General features: G+C 35.4%; 1 protein-coding gene and 1 long non-coding RNA gene across 2 annotated transcripts in view; one reads left to right on the top strand and one right to left on the bottom strand.

Annotated features, from left to right (window-relative positions):
* The first annotated feature begins 8,633 nt into the window (after positions 1–8,633).
* On the top strand, positions 8,634–10,672 carry LOC149136789 (uncharacterized). The gene is made up of 2 exons (XR_016241278.1): positions 8,634–8,732; positions 10,484–10,672. It is a non-coding gene; the product is annotated as an uncharacterized LOC149136789 (long non-coding RNA).
* LOC106884382 (uncharacterized) overlaps positions 9,756–23,578 on the bottom strand; it is a 131,007-nt gene continuing 117,184 nt past the window's right edge. The window contains exons 10-17 of the mRNA XM_089349894.1: positions 23,309–23,462; positions 21,797–21,900; positions 17,474–17,652; positions 15,703–15,839; positions 14,330–14,471; positions 13,899–14,017; positions 11,900–12,120; positions 9,756–10,999 (exon numbers count right to left, since the gene is read on the bottom strand). Of these exons, the coding sequence (XP_089206020.1) occupies positions 10,546–10,999; positions 11,900–12,120; positions 13,899–14,017; positions 14,330–14,471; positions 15,703–15,839; positions 17,474–17,652; positions 21,797–21,900; positions 23,309–23,462 (1,510 nt within the window). The 3' untranslated portion in view covers positions 9,756–10,545. The remainder of the gene's footprint in view (positions 11,000–11,899; positions 12,121–13,898; positions 14,018–14,329; positions 14,472–15,702; positions 15,840–17,473; positions 17,653–21,796; positions 21,901–23,308; positions 23,463–23,578) is intronic.

The following is a 23,578-nucleotide window of genomic DNA, read 5'->3' as shown; positions in this document are numbered from 1 at the left end:
TTGTTCTTGTGTACGGTGGCATTTCTCTCTGGGACATATTCGTAGCATATGGCTTGCATTACAGACATGAATAGTTGAAGTTTCATGTCAATGTCCAGTGAGGAGAGACATTTAGTCCAGCTTTGTTTGAGGATCTCTTTCTCAATTTGTTTCCAGTTTACCTTTTGGAAGTTCAAACTAGAAAGATTTTGAAAGTTTCTTGTAGGTTGCATGTCCATAGTTTCCTTTGGTCCGTACATGGTCAGCTCTACCATATTGTGATCCGAGAGTAGTGTCACTTATTATCTGTGAAGCAGAAATCCAGTATATTACCTGCCCTGGTTGGTTGGGGTACTATTTGCTCCATGTAAAGAGTGTTGATGAGGTTCAGGAGGGACTTCACCTGTCCTTGTTCGCAACGCACAATTCCTGGGAGGGAAAGGCAATCAGGCCATCAGACATTAGGCAGATTGAAGTCTCTCATAAGAAGTACACTTATGTGTTCTAATGTAACTAGAACTTCTATTTTTGTAAGGAAATCTTCAAACATATCCGCATGACTCGGAGCATCTGGAGGGAGGTATGTTGTACATTTTACATCGAGTTGTTTTATATGTACAATTAGCGTGTCACATACTAAATTTGAGTGTGACAAAAGACCTGGGTGTGAGGTCTTCGCGGATGCGCATAGCAACTCTACTGTGACTCCTTTCTTTTCTCTCAATTCGTAACACAACAGTCTGTGCTATGTGAATTTCTCCATTTCTGCACGCTGGCATCTCTTCAGTTATCGGGCCATTGATGGCTCGACAACTGAAGAGATGCCGGCGTGGGTTTCCGCCCCGACATCCGAAACTCGGAGTTTTATCATGGCTACCGAATAACTGTCACATTTTATATATATATATATATATATATATATATATATATATATATATACTAGCAGAAATACCCGGCGTTGCCCGGGTTAAAGAGAATAATGAAATCTAAAAACGCCGTCTAGACTACGCATCATCTTTATATATAGAGATGTATATATACACACACGCACCCAAACACACGTATATATATATGTATATCAATATAAATATATGAAAGTCAATGAAGTTTCGTAAAAGAAGGTGATCATGTACATACTTTCTTGCTGTTGTGATTATAACACCTCATTGTAAACTATGTTCCTTGTTTTCCCTTGTGGAGCATATACAAATAGGTTTTTTGTTGCTGCCCACTCTTGAGCAGCCAACATACAGTTGTCCATGTGAGAAGCAGGGCTCTTCCAAGAGAAGACCAGCTACAGACAGTGTTTGACCCTGATATTTGTTTATGGACATGGCAAAAGTCACACGAAGGGGCAATTGTAGTCTTCTGAATGTAAAAGGAATGTCTGCTCCTGATGGAGTAAGAGGAATTCTTGGAATAAAGACGTCATCCCCTTTTGCACATCCAGAAAGAATGGTAGCCTCGATAACGTGTGACATCATTTTCTAAATAATGCTCATCTGTTATGTTCGGGTTAAAATTTCATCAACATCAAAAATATATGAATTTTCATGGGAGTTATGGCCGTTATGCAAAGAATATAATTTCCAAATTTCATAAAGATCCATTCCGTACTTTTGACGTAGTTTTGGATAAGAAAACAAATTACTAATGTGTGTGTTTGTGTGCATGTGTATGTGTGTGTGATGGGTGTATATATGTATAGATATCTGTATGCATGTATATATGTATATATGTGTACATATTACATGTACATCTATATATATATATATACATCTACACATATGTATACATATACATGTATGTATAGATCTCTATATATATATACATATACGTGTACATCTATATGTATACATATATATCTCTCTATCTCTCTCTCACTTTCTCTCTCTCTTTCTCTCTTTCTCTCTCTCTTTCTCTCTTTCTCTCTCTCTTTCTCTCTTTCTCTCTCTCTCTCTCTTTCTGTCTCTCTCTTTCTCTCTTTCTCTCTCTGTGAAAGTATCTGTCACTACAGTATCGAAATGTGATTGTTTCAGTTAGTGGAATACTTTCATTTTTAAAGTGAAAGTATTTGACATGAGTGTTTTTGTTTCACTTTTGACACGTAATACTTAAATAGTGTAGGAGATATTATGTTGCCGTGTGCTCGAACTCTGCAAGAAGTTAATAATTTTTTTTGACTAAAACACAACTGGAACCCTAAGTAAGGCATGTGTAAAATTTGAATGAAATTGGTTGCGTAGTTCTCGAGTTTTAGGGATTCACACAGACAGACAGACAGACAGACACACATTCTCATTTTTATATATATAGATATATACTAGCAGAGCCACCCGGCGTTGCCCGGGAATGAAATTGTTGCTTATTGGTACTTGGAAACTTTTACGATAATTAAAATGGGGATTAAATGAAAAAAATTCACACAGCGAATATACCACGTTATTGTTTCACTGTTATATACACAGATATACATTGACGCATGTCAGTCGAAAAGTGAAAGTGTAATAGTAATACTTACTTTAACATTGAATGGTTCTACAGTTTTGTATATGACATGTACATACTATTCATGTAAGTGCTTCTTCATATACTATGTTTTCTGTCTTGCCATGTTTGTCACTGAGAATGTAGAGGTTCTTTTCATCTCCAACTCTAGAACATCCAACATACAGTTGACCATGTGAGAAGCAAGGTTGAAGGAGGTAAAGTCCCACCACCTTTAGAGATTGACCTTGTGCTTTGTTGATAGACATTGCAAAGCTAAGTTTGACCGGAAACTGCAGTCTCTTGAACTGAAAGGGGAGATCATTTGAAATGAGAGGTATCCTTGGAATGAAGACATTGTCACCCATCATGCTGCCTGTAATTATTGTTGCTTCCAACACATGGGGCATGGCTGTTTTAACAACCAACTTTGTTCCATTGCAGAGTCTGGGTGCATCAAGGTTTCTTAATAGCATTATGGGAGCACCTATTTTCACGATCAGAATGTGTGGTGGAAATCGTGGTGGCTGAAGTGAATTGAGGAACTCCACTGGGTAATGCGTTGCCTGTTGTTGATCAGGGACAGAGTTAATTGATCTGTATGAACATTCAGGTCCTTGAAGCTGAGTTAACAAATTTAAATTCAGCTTGTCTACAGAATCATTCCTTGGTGCCAGAATTGTTCTTTCACATAGCCACTTGTGACTTTTGTAGTTTGTGGCAATGTTTGGAAACACCTTGCTCTTTAGTTCTTCAAGGGAGGCAGTCATATTGCCACATGGGAGATGATGCAGATTATCTTCTGGATTTTGTGGAAGTTTTCCATTTCCAATGTCAAGTAACTTGTTGGAGAACTGTGCGGCTAACGGGTCACCATGAATGTGAACCCTCATGTTGGTTGTCAGAGTAAGCTGCTTGACATGTTGCCAGATATATGAGGACTTGATGCAAGCTCTCAGCTCATCCGCCCTGGTTCCTCTGGGAACGACAGGCAGCGTTTGCCTGAAGTCACCAGCCATGAGGAGGGTGACACCACCCATGATCTTCTTATTGTTTCTGGAGTCTTGTAGTGTTCTATCAAGTGCTTCAAAGGCTGCCTTATGGGACATTGTTGCCTCATCCCAGACAATGAGTTTGGCATCTGTAAGGAGTTTTGCTAACGCTGTATTCTTTGTTATGTTGCATAAAGGAGATTCATTTTGGATGAGGTTCAGAGGCAGCTTGAATGTTGAATGGGCTGTTCTTCCACCTGTTAGGAGTGTGGCTGCAATTCTAGAGGATGCAACAGCCAGAGCAATCTTGTTCTTCTGTCTCACCTTGGCAAGGAGCAGGCTGATCAATAATGTCTTTCCTGTGCCTCCAGGAGCATCTAAGAAGAAAACCCCACCAGTGTTATTGTCCACAGATGTAAGAACTTGCCAGTATACCTCCTTTTGATCTTGTACCAGAATTGGTTCCTTTTCATTGACAACTGCTTGCAAACTTTTCATGTTGTATGATGTTTCCCTGATTAGCTTTTGTGCTAATCTGTGTTGAACATCTCTGACAGGAGGAGCTGGAAGACCATAGATTTCAAGTTTGTTTCCACCCAGTGATTGAACCTTGTCGTCTATTAATCTTAATGTGTCATTGAAGATGTCATCATTGAATGTGACATCACCGTCACACTGATATTGAATTCTTTGAAGAATGTCTTCAGAAAGCCCCTCCTTGTATTTGTCCCAAAGTTGATTTGGATTTGACAATCCACAGTTCACCAGCATGATGGAGAAGAGGTTTCTCAGCTGCATAGGAGACTTACACATTTGTGCCTCTGTCAGAGTGGCATCCCAGTGTGCATCATCTTCCAGAAGATCTCTGAGATGGCAAGCCTGGCGATATGTTTGACATACTGTGTTATCAACCGTTCGTAAGGCCGTAAATGATGTGGGTCCCTTGACATGGTGTAATAGAAGCCTTAGATAGTAGCACTCTGAGTAGTTGGGATGGACAACATAGACTCTGCCAAGTGTATCTGATTTCTTGATTCCTGGATATTGTGTGGGTGCACCAAGTGCACGTCTTTTCCATTTGTTTTGGTGCCAGGTATAGAATTATGGAACTTCATTGTATAGCAGTCTTGTAGCAAATTCATCATCCTGATAGAGCTTGTAGAACGCTGTGAGTGTAGTACTTTTGGGAGCTTCCATTTGTAGTTGGACTGTGTGTGGGGTGAAGTAAACCCTTTCGCCATTCTCCAAGTGAACTGCAAGATGTTGCACGTGGGGATATCTCTCATGAATGGGGAACTTGAAGATTCTCCAACATGCTTCACCCCTGGTGATATACCTTCCTATTTGGAAGGTCTTGATTTCATCATTGTTGTCTGAATCCTGGACTGCAAAGGCTGCCATGTCAGATCCCTTGTTGACATATTTGCACACATACTTAATGGATTTCACTGAGTTACAGAACTCAACATTGATGTGTGCGTTGAATATTTTGGAGTATGGGACCGAAATTTGTCACTCAGTGAACCAAAGAGCCAGTATCGAAGGTACCAGAAGAAGAAAAAACCTCAGCAACAGGAAAACACAAAACCGTACTTCTGTTAGTAAATGATGAAATTACTTACATCAGTAAATGTGAACTTGTTAGCGAATGAAAACGTAAACTTTTATTGAGAACAGTAACGATTGAAGTTAAAGTGAGGTTGAAGCGAAATTTGTCACTCAGTGAACCAAACAGCTACAGAAAACCGTACTTCTGTTAGTAAATGATGAAATTACTTACATCAGTAAATGTGAGTAAACTTTTATGGCGAACAGTAACGATTGAAGTGAAAGTGAAGAAAAAACTATGGCTACCGGAAGTTGACATTGAGGAACCTTTTTAAAGAAGTGAATCTTAAATATAAAGCAATATTATTTATCTTAATAAAAAAAATCAAATGAAGAGCCTAAGATTTATCCGAGGTCAAATTATTCATGTATCACAAGTATGGAACTAAATGGTGAAGCCGTTTTCACGTGAAAAGCGATTACACACACATCTCTGTTTTATATATAGTATAGATATATACACGCACATGTCGAAGCGCAGAGAATCCGAGCAAATACCACGCGGAAGTGTATCCAACACTTTAACAACTCCCTCCAATTGCCGCTTTATTTAACACATAACTTAACAAGGTGTCTTTTGCAAGCAAAGCAATATGTTGTTGACTGTATGTATTGCGATGCCTATGTCGGTGACTGAGTTGTCCCGTCTCGCAAACTATAACTTTCGAATTTCTACGTCCTGGATCGATCCATCGGCATATTTTCAACTTGGCAAACGATGGCGCTCTTTAAAAAATAAGAATATGTAAAGATATAAGAACAAAACAATAAAAAAAATACTCAGTTGGTAATCCATCAAGTCAATGAATAAACCAATAAAAAAAAAGAACGCCAATATAGATGTATTATAACTGTATTTGTTGGAAAATTAGATATATATTTCTATATATTTGCTCCTTCCATGAAATTTATTTTCTTTATCAGTAATACCGATAAACTATCGTCAAATTAAAAAAAAAAAATAGTAAAATAAAATTAAAAAATAAAAATAATATGCAAAAAAATAAACAACAAAAACAAAACAGGTGAGGATTAATTACTGTACAATGTTAATCAATGTTAATTGTTCGTGTTATGGCTTTTTTGTTTTTAGTTTGTGTATGTAGATATTCCTGTGTGATATAATACGTTGAAAGTAATTGCATCATGTTATATTGTATTATATATGTGTTATATATAATTATATTATATATGGCTATGTATTTCATGTATGTATTGTACAATTATATACATATGTATTATGTATGTATATGTACATATACCTGTATGTGTGTGTGCGTGCGTGCACGAATAGATGCGTGCGAAAATGTGTACGTATGTGTTTGTGTATGTATGAATAATGTATGAATGTATCATTTAAACGTGTTGCGCATTTTCTATGCTTCGTAACAGTACATATTTTTTAAAACATTTATACAATTATACTGTTCCTAGAACACACCGTCACCAATTTATCCTAACCATCCCCCCCCCACGTTTTTTTTCCTTCATACATATATCCACTTATGCACATATCTGCGTGTATCGGTCACCTGACACCTTTGAGCTTATCATAGCATCACCACCCCTCCCCCGAATAATAAACGAATAGTATTAATGATTTCTTAATAATAATAATGATAATCCTTTCTACTATGGGCACAGGGCCTGAAAGTTTGTGGTCGGAGGCCAGTCGATTACATCGATCCCAGTGCTTAACTGGTACTTATTTTATCGATCCCGAAAGGATGAAAGGCAAAAGTCAACCTCGACGGAATTTGAACTCAGAACGTAAAGACGGACAAAATGCCGCTAAGCATTTCGTCCGGCGTGCAAACGATTCTGCCAGCTCGCTGCCTAATAATAATAATAATAATCCTATTATAAGCACCAAGCCTGAAACTTGGGGGACAGGGCAAGTCGATTACATCGATCCCAGTAATCAACTGGTTCTTATTTTATCGACCCTGAAAGTATAAAAGGCAAAGTCGACCTCGGCGGAATTTGAATTCAGAAGGTAGCGACGGAAAAAAAATAGTAGGCATTTTGCCTGGTGTACTAACGATTCTGCCAGCTTACCACCTAATAATAATAATAATAATAATAATAATAATAATAATAATAATAATAATAATAATAATAATAATAATAATAATAATAATAATAATAATAATAATAATAATAATGATGATGATGATGATGATGATGATAATAAACATAAAATGGGCTAAACAAAACAGCCTTGTTGCAAATGATGTTCATATTTCACCTTCACTCACTCATACGCACGCATGCGTGTGTGCATAGTAGATAGTGTACAAACGAAAGAGAAGAGTATTCAATGTTTCCTATAGTCTTTAAAAAAAAATTATCTGTATTAATAATTTGATCTTCACTTCGTTTAAATTTCCACAGAAGTGGGTTTTTTCTCTCACTGCTGTGAAACTTTAAGTAATGCACATCTAAGTAAACTTATTAATTTATATATATATATATATATATATATATATATATATATAGTCACATAAGCACGAACATATATATATATATATATATATATATATATATATATATATCCATATGTACTGCTGTCTTTCCTAAAGAAAAAAAAACGTCATTTCATCTTCACGTCTCAAAGAACTATTTTTCGCAGTAACATTTAACGGATATCCACTGATGCTATTTTATGTGTTTGTGGACATGTGTATTATGCTTGCTTGCTTGTGTGTGTGTGTGTGTGTGTGTGTGTGTGTGTGTGTGTGTGGTTAAGTGCTTTTTTTTAGCGTGTTGGATGGGCAGTGGAGATTTCCTTTTTATTTTCTTTCACTCGTTTCAGTCACTGGACTGCAGCCATGCTGAGGCACCGCCTTGAATTGTTTTAGCTAAACAAATCAATACCCATTTTTTATGTCTGGTAATTATTGTATCGGTCTCTTTTACCGAACAGCTAAGTACACAAACACACACACATACATATACAAGTATCAGTTAGCTTGCATCGAAAATGTATTTTTATCGCCACAAACATAACAGTTTGTTTTTACAGCGTGTGCATGTATGTATGTATGTATACATACATATATACATACATGCATGCATACACCTACTCGCATGTTCATTTATATTTATACATGTATATACTATATTTAGTTTTATTTTATCATTTCTTGTTTTACTTCTAGATATGTCGAATCACTTTAATTTGAATATATCAATCATTTTGTTCCACAACAAGCTCTGAACGTCGGCTTGAATTTTACAAGGACGGACCCTTTTAGATTTCTTCAAATCATCAGCCCTTAAAAGGCAATTTATTGCCTGAGATATGACGATTGCGAAAGGTCAGATACAATATCTTCTTTATCCATTTATCTATCTACATCCATACGTCTGTACATACATACATAATACATATATACGTGTGTGTAGAGAGAGAATGTATGAGTGTGTGTGTGTGTGTGTGTGTGTATGTACCTGCATGCATATGTGCCTTTGTTTTTGTACATGTGTGTAAAATATGTATATTTAATGTTTATATCTAATTTGTAGATGACATATTGATGTACGTAGTTATTAGGGCTGCAGATGTCATGCCTATAACTGGGACACTTCTATGCTGTTTGTATCTAAGTGACATGTCCTGCACTTTTTATACACACAGAATGCAACTATCTAAGCATATGGCCTGTTCGTAAGATGTTCAGATCTACTCTCTTTTCCCTCCATTTCCCATTTGTCTTAAACAGAATCTTAAACCCATGTTAAAAGAATCATCATAATTATCGTTATTAATATTCTTACCGATAATCTAAGAAATAATAATAGTTAATGTTATTATAATTATCCTTATTATTATTATTATTATTAATTATCATTATTATTATTATTATTATTATTATTATTTATTTATTTATTTATTATTACTATTACTGGTGTTTTCAAAGTATATAAAATGGGGTGGTGTTTTGTGTGTAAAAGTTATATGTAAAATGTCTTCTCTTTTGTGCATAAATTATGTCTTGTTCTTTAAATGTGTACCTGGTACGGTGTTTTATGTGTTTAAAGAAGAAAAAAAAAACGATTTTTTTTTTTCCTTTTTTTTTTTTCTTTTTTTTTTTTTTCAGAAAGGCGGATCGTAAAATCCCTTAAAATATTTTTCAACTGGAACATATAATTCCTTATTTTATTTTCCGAAATGTTAAATTCCTGATAATGAATGAAATTTTTCAGAAACGTAACTATCCTCACCGTATATCGTTTAGAGGAACGTAAAATCAATGTATTTTTACAATGTATTTTGTTTCACAAACAAAGATTCTGCAATATAAGTTTTAAAAACGTAACAACGCTTACAGCATATTTTGTTTTCAAAAACGTAAAATTTCTTCCAGTAAATTTTGGTTTTCAAAAACAAAAATCTTTGACAAAATATTTTGTTTACAAACAGGAAAACTCCCTTGTAATATATTTGGTTTTAAATTGAAATTCATATTTTGTTTTTAATTTTTCAGACATGTGACTATGTTGAGTATATTTCGCTTTCAAAAGCGTAAAACTTCATTCAATATATATTTTTTTTTCTTTTTTTTTTGAAAAAGTATTAATTCGTAATTATATATTTTGCAACTAGGAACGTGAAATTTGTTACAATATATATTTAGTCTTCAGAAACGCAAAATCTCGTGCAATGTATTTAGTTTTCAAAATATGTAAGATTCTTAGTAATACATTTTAATTTTCTGAAACATAAAGTACCATAGAATAACGTATACTTTCCAGACATTAAATCCCTCACAAGTCACACCCTTGGGTCATAAATAAAGATTCAACAAAAACAAAAGAACAAAACAAACAAACAATGGGTCATATTAACACAGCGAGAAACAAAACTTATGATATCGATTTCTTCATGCGCTTTTTATAATAATAGTCCCGATGTGGGGGGGCTTCAGCAGATGGTTGCAGTTCGATTTTTGTTGCCATGAGAACTAACGTCTTTATTTCTTTTCTTTCGCTTTAAGGCGATGCTCTATGAAACCACAATCAATTGCTGAAACCAGCGAAAAAGTAAAAGAAAATACGGGATATATGAATGAATGTGTGTCTGTGTGTACTTAATAAGTACTTTTTGATTTCATTTTACCTAATGCTTTTACGAGAAAAGGTCCTCGATATCTACGCAAGAACAGTGACATAGACTTGTTTCCATTTAATTTCTTCTTCTTTTTGTTATTATTATTATTATTATTATTATTATTATTATTATTATTATTATTATTATTGCTATTATTTATCGTTACCATTGGGCAATTGTTGTTGGCAAGGCTGGAAATGAAAGTAGTAGTAGTAGTAGTAGTAGTAGTAGTAGTAGTAGTAGTAGTAGTAGTGGACGTATGTTTTGGCATATTTATTTATACATTTATTTGTTTTTTTTTCAGCAACCAGGGTAAGAAAGAACTTCACATTCATCGTTCTTGTCATGAAGTTTCCGTGGCCTTTTTTAATGGTGTCGAACAGAGATTGTCTTCGTGAGCCATTTGTAAAACTGACCAACGTTTGTATAGACGCCAAATGAATTACTTCGATCGCAGTTGTACCCCCAAGAGACAATACCAACCAATATCCAGCGTTTTGATTGAGGTAACAGTATAGTATAAGGGCCACCACTGTCTCCTTTGCACGAATCTCCTTGATAAGTCCCATAAAATCCAGCACAGAACATATTCTTTGTAATGTTGTGGCCTTTAGCCAGACTTTTCCGACATTGGTTGTCTGATACATAAGGGAGCTTGACTTCGTGAAGATGACGAGGGTAAGGGTTATAACCAAACGTTGTCTCGCCACAACCGACTACTGTTCCATAAAATCCACTGTAGAAGCTGTCTCCAATTATTTCGTTGTTCACCAAACACAATGGATGGACATCTGGTGTGAAGTCTAGAGTTTCTTTCAAACTGCAAAATAAAATAAAAAAATAACAGTTTTTTTATGTCTATGTAAATATATATGCATGTGTGTTATTTCTTTACTACCCACAAGGGGCTACACACAGAGGAGACAAACAAGGACAGACTAACGGATTAAGTCGATTATATCGACTCCAGTGCGTAACTGGTACTTATTTAATCGACCCCGAAAGGATGAAAGGCAAAGTCGACCTCGGCGGAATTTGAACTCAGAACGTAACGGCAGACGAAATACCGCTAAGCATTTCGCCCGGCTTGCTAACGTTTCTGCCAGCTCGCCGCCTTCAGAAGCAGACATATTACGACACAGGCACACGCCTACGCCTATACATATTCACAAGTAAGCATTATGAGTGTGTGTGTGTGTGTGTGTGTGTGTGTGTGTGTGTGTGTGTGTGTGTGTGTGTGACTAAAAAATTTGTTTCTACACTGACATTCGCACTGACTTAGAAAAACCCCAGACTATCCCTTAACCCAAGATACCCCCTCGCTCTAACAGCTAATCACAGTTTTATACAGCACGAGGTATCAAATTATGGTGATGATCTTATAATAAACAGGAAGTCGTGAATCCAGTATATCGATACAACAAGCGTTCTTGAATCAGCTATGATACGATTCCCTCCACAAGAATGGAAGAATGGAACACAGTACCACCACGGTTAAACTTTCTGTCAATGCTAAACCACGCACTTACCTTATCATTTCGGACATCTCTCTACATCGACTACATTGAAACAATAACCCATTTTTGTCTTCGGCCATTTGACTATCACCATCACCATCACCATCACCGCAACAAACACACACATCAGTTAAGAATACAGAAAACACTCTCCTAAGAGAGGGGAAGGACAAAAAGAGAAGAGAAAGTAAAACATAACTTACACGATAACAGCAATATCACTGTCATATGTGGTTTTATTAAAAGCTGGATGTACAATCCACTGTTTCATCTGAACTCTGATTCCTCCATAACCAGAGCAGTTCTGGGTGCCAACATACACATGTACGTTGTGATTATTGAAGTTTTTAAATGATCTAACACAATGAGCAGCTGTCACAATATGTTTATTACCGACCAGCGTTCCACCACAAAACGAATGTTTCTGTTGAAATACAATGAAAGGATTATTGAAGTTACCGTTGAATTTTTATATTATTGTTTGATATCGTTATATATTATTTAATATCTTTTATTACTTTCCCAAATATTATCATTGTTAATTTGACACCTTATTTTATAAATATTATATGATATTTAATCACATGAGATTTTTATATATTTATAGATATAAGTTTATAGATATTAGGGAGATGTACTTGCATAGCAAGTGACCTGATCTGAGATCGCGTGCTAGAACGAAAACAATTGCAGCGTGGAAGGTGTTTATAAGCCATTTAAGAAACACACAAAAACCTTTAGATTTACTTCAACATTTAAATTTAATTTGCCAAATTTGCCAAATTTGGCAAATTAAATTTAAATGTTGAAGTTAATCTAAAGGTTTTTGTGTGTTTCTTAAATGGCTTCTAAACACCTTCCACGCTGCAATTGTTTTATAGATATTGCTTTAAAAAAAACACGTATGGTCCCCTAGCGGTTGCAAGCATTACAAAAGAAGCAATAATTTCTTCATAAAGTTTGGTGGGATAAAAAAAATTGAATTTGAAATAAAGGAACTATAAAGAAAAAATATTCATTGAATAATTTTTTGTTAATATATTACGCACTCCCCATATCATGTTAGCATTGTGTTCGTGAAAACTCCGCCAGCTTCTCGCTTAATAACAACAACAACAACAACAACAACAACAACAACAATAATAATAATAATAATAATAATAATAATAATAATTATTATTATTATTATTATTATTATTATTATTACCTCCGCCTTCGCTATGGCGGCGATATTGTTTTCAGTCGTGTTTGTCAATGGACAAGATATCTCAAGAACCGCTGGATGGATTCGGGTGAAACTTTTAGGGATGTTTGGCCTTGTGACTGGCACGAACTGAATAGATTTTGGGATCGATGAGGTACCGGACAAGGATTCTGGATTATTTTTCCTGTTTTTTTGTTTTTTTTACTTAATTTTTGAGAGCGGTTCAGTTCATTTTTAGTATTCTCGTTTGTGAGAGCAGTCGAGTTTATTTCAGATATTCTCATTTTAAAAATCATTTCTGGCTAATCACTGAGAGTATGTTGATGTTGCCTTGGTGGAGGTTTGCGCTCTCTGAGTGCTCTTCTTCTTCTTCTTCTTCTTCTTCTTCTTCTTCTTCTTCTTCTTCTTATTATTATTATTATTATTATTATTATTATTATTATTATTATTATTATTATTATTATTATTATTATTAAGCAGGAACCTGGCGGAGTTTTCATGAACACAATGCTAACATAATACGGGGAGTGCCAATAACTTCGTAAGTAGCCGTCGCTACTTCTCTGCATTGAGAAGTCACGGTTCTGGTACTACGGACATGAAATCGGCATGTCACAGAAAAGATTCACAAGACGAATTCTTGAAGCCGAGTCAATCGGTGGAGACCTGGAGATTGACCAAGAAAGAGTTGATTGGATAATATTCTTAGCTTCAGTTGGTCATGTTTAAGAATCCGCCAGGAAAGTTTAACGACGGCTGCTTCGCATATGACCTTATGGAGGAAGTCCTGAGGACTCTACCTCCAAGAACTATCAAGGATAAGTGAGCAGGGAAGATGGATGGATCTCAGAAGGAGGAAAGATACTTTCCTCGACATTCAAATGATTCCCTTAACCCTAATTCCTTTTCGATATTCCAAATTCCAAATACTTGTTCTTTTAACATGATAAACCAAAAATAAAAGAAAATGAATATTATTTTTTGATTTTCTTTCTTACCGTAGCTGAACTAACAAAGAGCACGAACCATGGGGCAGAACCACGTGCAGCCGGGTATCCACTCTTGATTTTTGCTTCTATATTTTCTGAGTTTTTCGTAATGCTGTTTTTACCACAAACTGGAAATTATATATATGTATAATACTATGTAAGCAAAATAATATTTCGGATGTTTGTTCTTACTCTATAATATTCCGAGAGTCCAGTTAAGTAGAAAAATATCGTTAAAAGATTCTAGTCTATCATGTTAAACTCTGTTCGGGAAATGTTTGTGGAAAGAAAGAATAACACACACGCATACTCGCGCACACCTGTCACTCAGTTCGTTTGATGTTAGTCCGTCAATCAATCAATTACTGTGTCAATCAACAAGAATACCATACAGCGACATACAAAATTTCACGTTGCAATATTGATTTCTGGGGCTTTACCTTTATTAGGGTTATGCTTGAAACTGACATCTAGTGACATCTCGGCCGTCGCAGAACACTCTGTTGGGCCAACAGCTAAACATTTGTATGTTCCATTATCAACTTCTTCCACGACTTTGAAGATTAGAGAATTTGAATAAATCTGTTAAAGAAAGTATTTTTAAAAAATGATTAAGACAAAAATTCTCAAGATACAATCGATTATATTGATTCCTGATATTAAACAGAACTGCATAAATTTGTTACGAAGTTCTTGACAGCTCTTCATTTTATGATGAAAATTAAATTCGTCTTCAGCTTGATTTATATATATATATATATATATATATATATATATATATATATATATATTCATATAAATACAGTGTACATTTAAACAGATAAGAGGTATCCGTCATAGAATTCCTTGCACGCTAGAAGGAACAGCTAAAGTCCAAACCACTTTAGGTGTTCCTTCTAGCGTGCAAGGAATCCTATAACGGATACCTCTTATCTGTTTAAATGTACACTGTATTTATATGAATATATATATATATATATATATATATATATGAATAATAATAATAATAAATGGAGTAAAACGCATATAAATAAAAGTTCCTTTAATTCCTACACATGTTTCAAAATATATGAGAGCTCCTTCACAAAGAAGTAAGAGCTGCTGGGATTCCTCATATATTTCTCTTCAGGGAGTTCATAATAAACATATAATAGCAAGACAAAAACGAAATGTTACATGGTCAAAATGTATCACTTTAACTTGGTATCTCTACATGTAAAACGGGTGTGATATCTTGTTTTTTAGTGTAATTTTGCTACCTCTGATAACTATTAACATATTTACATTATCAAAGGTTTTTTTAATAACTGAGATAATGTTAATATATACATAAACTAATATATATATATATATATATATATATATATATATATATATATATATATATATATATATATAATTTTGTTTTTATGTTCAGTATAATAAGAACAATTTTACATTTATCTTAAAGTTACTCCATATTTTTGTAGAGTCTTTAACCAGAATAGTCTTAACAGTGACTTCGAAGTAACTGTCATTACATCGCGCGCGCGACGTGCTTCTTTCAGTTTTCGTCTCCCAAATCTTCTCACAAGGCTTTGGTCAGCCTGGTGCTACAGTAGAAGACACTTGCCCACGGTGCCGTGCAATGGGATTGAATCCGGAACCATGTAGTCACGAAGCAAATTTCTTATCACGCCGTCACGCCTAACTCTTGTTTTTCATAAGGACTGTGCATCTGAATCATTGCTTTGAGCTTATCATGAGATATTAAATGCCTCACTAATAAAAAGGAACATTGAGAAAACAAGCATGAAAAATGAATATCACTTACGTATCTTCGGAGGTTCGTCTTCAATGGATGTCCATCCTTTTGCCAAGTAAACCGAACTCCTTTATAAGCGGTTACAGGACAGTTCAAAGCTACATTACCACGATGTTTTACTCTTCTACTGACAGGTCGTATCATTTCTGCAAATCAAATACACATAAGATTATATAACTAAAAAGAAAATAAATAAATTGTCACTAATCGTGACTGAGGTGCAGTATAGCACCTACATTGCTAGAAACAAGAGTCAAAGACTCTTATAGCCACAGAAAGCACATTGACTATGTACTGACAGGGAAGATAACCGCCCCACAGCGAGCGAGGTCACAACATGAACAAACTAGTTTTGCTTGGAATTAAAGCTCATCAGTAGTGATCACTCAAAGAAATAAGTAATTGTTATGAACTTCATTAGCTTACATGTGTTTTTGCTATAAGCAATGCACTCATAGTTGAGCGCTTGGGTATCACCATAGAGTTTCCGGGTTTCAAATATGAAGTGCCTTCATGTTTGAAACTCCCATGAGGGCTATAGAGTGATACCCAAGTGCTCGTGTATGAGAACATTCCATCTTATAGCAGAAACAGAATGAAGCTCACAATATAATTGTTTATACCTTTGACATCTCAATTTCTTATTATTTGTCTGTACACGACTGACACATCGTTCTGAAGCATATGTACAGTGAGTTCTAACACCAGGTTATTAGTAATGTCTAAGCGAAATATCAATGTGTGTGTGTGTGTGTGTGTGTGTGTGCACGTGTGTGTCATTCTGTATGTCTTACTTAAAGGTGATATACCGTGGAAAGGTCATACTGCTGCAGTATCCGTCTCGAGAACGCATCTCGTACTAGCGCAAGTATGTGGCCTTTTATATTACATCTATGTAAAGTAGCACATACGCAATGCTATTCTGACATATACTGCTTCCGTCGCTAACAGCGAATATATATATATATATATATATATATATATATATATATATATATATATATATATATATATATATATATATATATATATATATATATATATGTGTGTGTGTGTGTGTGTATGTATGTATATGTATATGTATATATACACACATATACATTAATGCTTGTGTGTGTGTCTGTGTATGTGTCATTGTTCAGTTTTTCAAGATTTCTTGCCAATAGAGAAAGAGCTGGTTTCTAACCTAGATCCAAGGATTCTTCACTGGAACTTCAGCATCGACAACAGGGTATTTTTGTGTATGTATGTATGTACGTATGTATGTATATATGTATGTATGTATGTATGTATGTATGTATGTATGTATGTAAGTATGTATGTATGTATGTATATGTGCAGATTTGTATGTTTTGTTTTACGTATGTATTCTCATGCATATAGTTGCATATCTACACCTGCTCATATATATCTAAATGATAAACTTCTGGAAAGTTTTACACATTTTTACAGTTCATGTATATCTAAATATATATCTGTTAATTCAGAAGCGTATATTTCAACTGACTGAACAACCGAATCCTTCTCGTTGAGCGACAGAGATCTTCTGCCAGAGATTTATGGCTTACACACTAGGGTTACAACTTTTATGGTTGGAAACATTCGATAGTAACGACTTCATTACTATGTTTCATCGACCCAAGAAGGATGAAAGTTAAATTCAGTCTCTGTGGGATTTGAACTATGCGCGAAAAGGGACATAATATTATCACAAGCCCTCTTAATCCTTAAAAAGTAATATAAGATATAAGTAAATAGATAAAATCGTTCTGTTACTTACCTAAGCGACATGTAGGCTCAATAGTGAGGTCTATTGTATCGAGGTACGCCATTGAATCTTTGTATACAACACACATGTATTGTGCTTCGTCTAACTCCGTCACTTGTTCTATGTATAAGACATTTGTGGCTTCTATTCGTTCGTTTACATTTCCTTGGATTAGATCTCCGTTTCGAAACCTAACACGAGTACAAGTGATGGATGAAAACATGAAATAGGCTGAAAGACACACACACACACATCAAAACCAGGTTACAAATCTAATGTTACATTAGACTGAATCCTCTTATGGTCTTTATCATGGTATAAAGCAGAACATTCTCAGGTGATACATTGTACATACGAAGAGATGCTGAAACGTTCCTGGCGTTAAGGGTATTGTGAAAGGCTTGGCTGGAGGCCCAAACTTCCGAGTTCTATTACATGGCTTATGAAAACTGAAAGACTGCTACAATAAGTGCGTGAATCTGCGAGAGGAATATGTTCAATAAAATCATAATTAACTGATCTTCCTGTATTTTCTTTTACCCAAAGCCAGGAACTTTTCAGCGTCCCCTCGTGTTTATGACATTTACATGAAGCCAGGTAACGTAGAATAAAGTGTACTGCACGAAAACACAAAAAATAAAAATTTACGAGAAGCCGATTTGAACTGCTGACCTGTGAGCTCTGACCAGCTGACCTGTGAACTGCTGACCTGTGAACTGCTGACCTGCTGACCAGTTACTTATTCATTAATTTACCAATCTTCACAGGCGGCTAGCTGGCAGAAACGTTAGCACGCCGGCCGAAATGCTTAGGGCTATTTCGTCTGCCGTTACGTTCTGAGTTCAAATTCCGCCGAGGTCGACTTTGCCTTTCATCCTTTCAGGGTCGATAAATTAAGTACCAGTTACGCACCGGGGTCGATGTAATCGTCTTAATCCATTTTGTCTGTCCTTGTTTGTCCCCTCTATGTTTAGCCCCTTCTGTTCAATGCTCAGCCGTCATTCAAAATGCCAGGCTGTAGTTACACGAGCGATGAATTGGAAGAATAAGACATCGCATTGATAGATAAATATTTTCTTTTTTATAGAACGCAATAGTGTACTACCATAGATTTCGTGCAAATGTATTCGCACGAAAGCTATTGTATCGGACTATTGATTTTCATTAAAAGAAATTATTTATCCAACAATATATATGTGAAGGAATTGAGGTGGATGTGTGTGTGTGTGTGTGTGTGTTTAAATATATAAAATTTGCAGTAGCAAATGGCCCGAAAAGTTTAGTAGTGTGCAGTCCTAACAAATAGCGTAAATCACTACGTGTAACCTTGACACTAAAACTAACAAAATATTCGTCAATGATACTCTGATTCTGATGTAAAACTTTTCGGCAGTACACCTGTTGTGCATTCACACGGGTCTTATTTTACAGATGTTTACCAACGATGGTATATATATGTATATATCGACAGAAGCCGATTGCATATCATATATATATATATATATATTAATATTTAGCAGAAGTAAGAGTGATTCAAGATCCGAGAATTTCGAGCATTGGCAGCCAACTCTCGAAGCTTGAGTTACTCTGCTACTTTTGTTAAATATTAATAAAAATATATATATATATATATATATATACTCATATACTGAGTTCTATTTTTCCAGTCTGCATCAACATACCTGTGTGCGTATGTGTGTGTGTGTGAATGTGTGTATATATATATATATATATATATATATATATATATATATATATATATATATATATATGGGAGAATATACAAAAAATAACAACAGACGAGGACAGGTGGTGTAAATAACAAAAGTATATATTAGTATGACGCTCGGGAATACGGAAAGTCTTTGACGTTTCGAGCTACGCTCTTCAACAGAAAGAATACGGAGACAAGGAGAAAAACACGGAGAAAAAAAATACGGAGAAAAAAAAATTGGGAAAAAAAATTGATTTTAAAGATGATTGCAGTACGCACGTTTCATGCTACTCCATTTATTTAAGTAATGCGAGCATTACATTAAATGCAATATGTAGAGCAATCTTCAGCTGCACGAAAAAAAGCCCTGTTTGACCTATATGCTTAGGGTTTAAGCCCTGTTTGACCTATATGCTTAGGGTTTAATTCTTCAACATTTTGATAGTAGTAGAAAACCCCAACCTATAATAGTGTTGCCACTCTGACCAGAAAAACCTTTATAACCATATCCTTTATAGCCATGTCCATGCATAATGCTTACACCTTCCCTTTCCTTAGAAGTTGATTGTCCCTTATACTATAACTACTAGATAAGAGACAATAAAATCAGAGACAGTTAGAATTTCTGCCTAGAACCAATTACTAGCCTGATAGCCTTGGCTATGTCAAGATGGTTTTTTTATGTATTCTTCTTCTCACTTGGATTTGAAATGTTGCCACTATTATAATATGTCTGTTCTACTGTAATTTTCTGCATTTTTTCGTGCAGCTGAAGATTGCTCTACATATTGCATTTAATGTAATGCTTGCATTACTTAAATAAATGGAGTAGCATGAAACGTGCAATCATCTTTAAAATCCGTGTTGCTTATTTTGATTTTTTGATCACCTCGTTTTTGGAATGGTTTTTGTATAATACCATACCATACTATATTCTGGTGCCTAAACATAAGTACCATATTCAATTTTGAATCTAAATCTAAACCTCTCTCTCTCTCTCTCTATATATATATATATATATATATATATATATATATATATAGTTTTAGGGAAAAGAACCAAGTTTCATGAACTCATCGATGAAAATCCACTATCACATATAGAAAAATTAATAATTAAAAGCACAATAAATGAGTATAATATGATACAAAGTAAATATCATAAGATAAAGATAATAAAATGACTACACATGTTTCATAACTAATTTTCAAATAGAAAGGAAATTTAAATCGATTAAAATCAATTAAAATTATCGAAAATAAATTCTATTCAAAAATACAGCTAATCATCAGGTCTTAAATAGAACAATTTTGTCCCTAATATAATTATATATATATATATATATATATATATATATATATATATATATATATATATTAGAAACAGCTGTAAGAGACTATCTGCACTCCTTCTTACTCATTTCTATGGTAACTCTATCCTATTGTAATACCTCTACAATTATGTTTAGATATACAAATTTCATGCTCTAAACCGATGCCAATTTTGTACCCCTTCATTCTCTCCTTCTACTGTACATGTACCTTCTCCATGAAAAATCACTCGTAGCCATTCGTTGATAGGCGACTGCAACACCACTTTGTTTTAGTCAGCAGCTGAGATGAATGCTCTGAAAGCATAGCTGCTAGAATAAGAGTAAGCTGAGCAAAGTTCAAAGACCTTCTACTTTTGTTGGTAACAAAGGCCTCTGTCGCGGAGTGAAAGGCAGATTGTATGATTCCTGAGTAGGAGCAGTCATGCGACATAGCAGTGAAAGATGGGCTGTGACTGCAGATGGCATGCGAAGGCTTGAAAGAAATGAAGCTAGTATGCTTCACTGGGTGTCAATGTGAACGTGCGACAGAGTGAAAGTGTGTTGAGAGAAGAACTGGGTATAAGAGGCATCGACTGCGCTGGGATGATTATGTGGTGCATATGGACGAGGACTGCTGCGCAAAAGGATGCCTAACTGCGGAGAGAACCTGTGGAAAAGGTAGACCCAGGAAGATGTTGGACGAGGTGGTGAAACATGATCTTTGGACAATCGAGTCTCACTGAGGCGATGACAAGTGATCAAAACGGTTGGCAATTTGCTGTGCTTGAGAAGACACAAGTCACGTGAAATCATAGGCATGGCCAGTGCTGGTGACGCATAAATGGCACCAACTATATTCTTGAAGTGGTTGACGTTAGGAAGGGCATCCAGCCGTAGGAACCAAGCCAAACTAGACTGGAACCTGGTACAGCTCTCCGGCTTACCAATTCCATTCAAACCATTTAACCCATGCCAACATGAAAAACGGATGCTAAACGATGAGGATGATGTTATATATATATATGTGTGTGTGTGTGTGTGTGTGTGTGTGTGTATACATGTATGTATGCGTGTGTTTGTGTTTGTGCACCCCACTACTTGATAATTAGTGTTGGTTTGTTTACGTTCCCGTAACATTAGCAGTTCGGTAAAAGAGATCATTAGAATAAGTATCAGACTTTTAAAATTAAGTACTGAGGTCGACCCGTTCAACTTAAAAAAAAAAATAGCCTTAAGACAGTGCTCTAGCATGGTCGTAGTTCAACGACTGAAACAAGTGAAAGATAAAAGATAATCTCTATAAACTTACCAGAAAACTTTATCCGGTATCATCCCGTTCAAGCGACATGTATACACAATATTTCCCAATCTTTTAACGGAGCTGTTGCCTTCAATTTCCACTACATACTTGAGCTGAAATAGAAATTTTGAAAAAAAAAAAAATTATATGATCAGTACTGAACAAAACTGGTTGAAAATTCGAAAACTATCAATTGCATGTCATACCTGTTTTGGCATGGTAATAATAGAATGTTTTCCTTTATTTGGCACCCAGGCTATTAACACAGAGGGGACAAAACAAGGACAGACAAAACACCACAGTGGGGACAAAGAAAAACATAAAACGAATGAAAAAATGTAGAATGAAATCGATGGTGATGGAATGGCTGCATGCGCCTCACTCAAATGCAATACCATTTGAACGTTCTTACTTTCAGTTTGTAATCTTTTTCTTTTTTCTATTAGCATCATTTTGTTTACTCTTTAAAAAAAAACAAAAAAAAAAACAATTTTACTCTTTTTACAATATCTTATATATGGCTCTAGTTCCCTTAATTCTACTACTGGTGGCAGTTCGTCGAACTCCACCACAAATCCCGACTGCTCAATTTGACACTTTTCCTTCAACTTGCTATAGTTTTTACATTTTCACCGACCAAAGCCATGTGAGTGGATTTGGTAGATGGAAACTGAAAGAAGCCCGTCGTATATATATATATATATATATATATATGTGTGTGTGTGTGTGTGTGTGTGTGTGTGTGTGTGTGTGTGTGTGTGTGTGAGTGTGTGTGCGTGTGTGTGTGTGTATTTGTCTGTCTGTGTTTGTCTGTCTGTGTTTGTCCCCCAACATCGCTTGACAACCGATGCTGGTGTGTTAACGTCCCCGTAACTTAGCGGTTCGGCAAAAGAGACCGATAGAATAAGTACTAGGCTTACAAAGAATAAGTCCTGGGGTCGATTTGCTCGACTAAAGGCGAGTAATCAGCATTTAGTCACGGTTTATCTTATTGACTTTCGTTATGCTGAATGAAAGTAATAGTTTACAAAATGGAAATATTTAATTTAAATGAAATGAAATAAAACAAAGTTTCCATTTGCAATAAAGATATGCTAACAATAAAATATTTGTTATTGCCAGCAATGGCAAAGTATGTTCTCAGGGTAATGCTATTGTAACCAAGGGAGATAAATCCATCCAATAAGATACAGAGAGTAACACGCTGTGTGTGTGTGTATGTGTTAATGTGTGTGTGTGTGTGTGTGTGAGAGAGAGAGAGAGAGAGAGAGAGAGAGAGAGAGAGAGAGAGAGAGAGAGAGAGAGAGAGAGAGAGAGAGAATTATCTTCATCACGTTGAGAGCACCAGTTCTCGTCCGATCACCGAAGTTAAGCAACGTCGAGCCTAGTGAGGACTTAGATGGGTGACCGCTTGGGAAACCTAGGTGATGTAAGCGTCACACACTTTCAAAGGCGGTGCTCCAGCATGGCCACAGTCAAATGACTGAAACAGATAAAAGAGTAATAAAAGAAATGCCTCACCTTCTCACAATTATATCCAATGTAACCCTCCGGACAAAGACATAGGTAACCAACTTTTCTTTCTCTACACGTTCCGCCATTTTTACAAGGTCCTTGCATACACCCCACAGGTAAGTCACACTGTATGCCTTGGAAGCCGTGAGGACATATACAGCTGAAATCAACAAAATGATAAAATATTAACCTGTTAGTCGTCTTTCCAGGGCCGATTGCTACAGAAGTAAATTTAATATTACAGCATAAGATTTAATGTAGTAGAATACAGGGAGA

This window comes from Octopus bimaculoides, chromosome 3 (genome assembly GCF_046866305.1).
Source record: "Octopus bimaculoides isolate indiv1 chromosome 3, ASM4686630v1, whole genome shotgun sequence".
Classification (NCBI taxonomy): Eukaryota; Metazoa; Mollusca; class Cephalopoda; order Octopoda; family Octopodidae; genus Octopus; species Octopus bimaculoides.
Note: the sequence above shows the minus strand (reverse complement) of the source record. Positions and strands in the feature narration are given on the sequence as shown.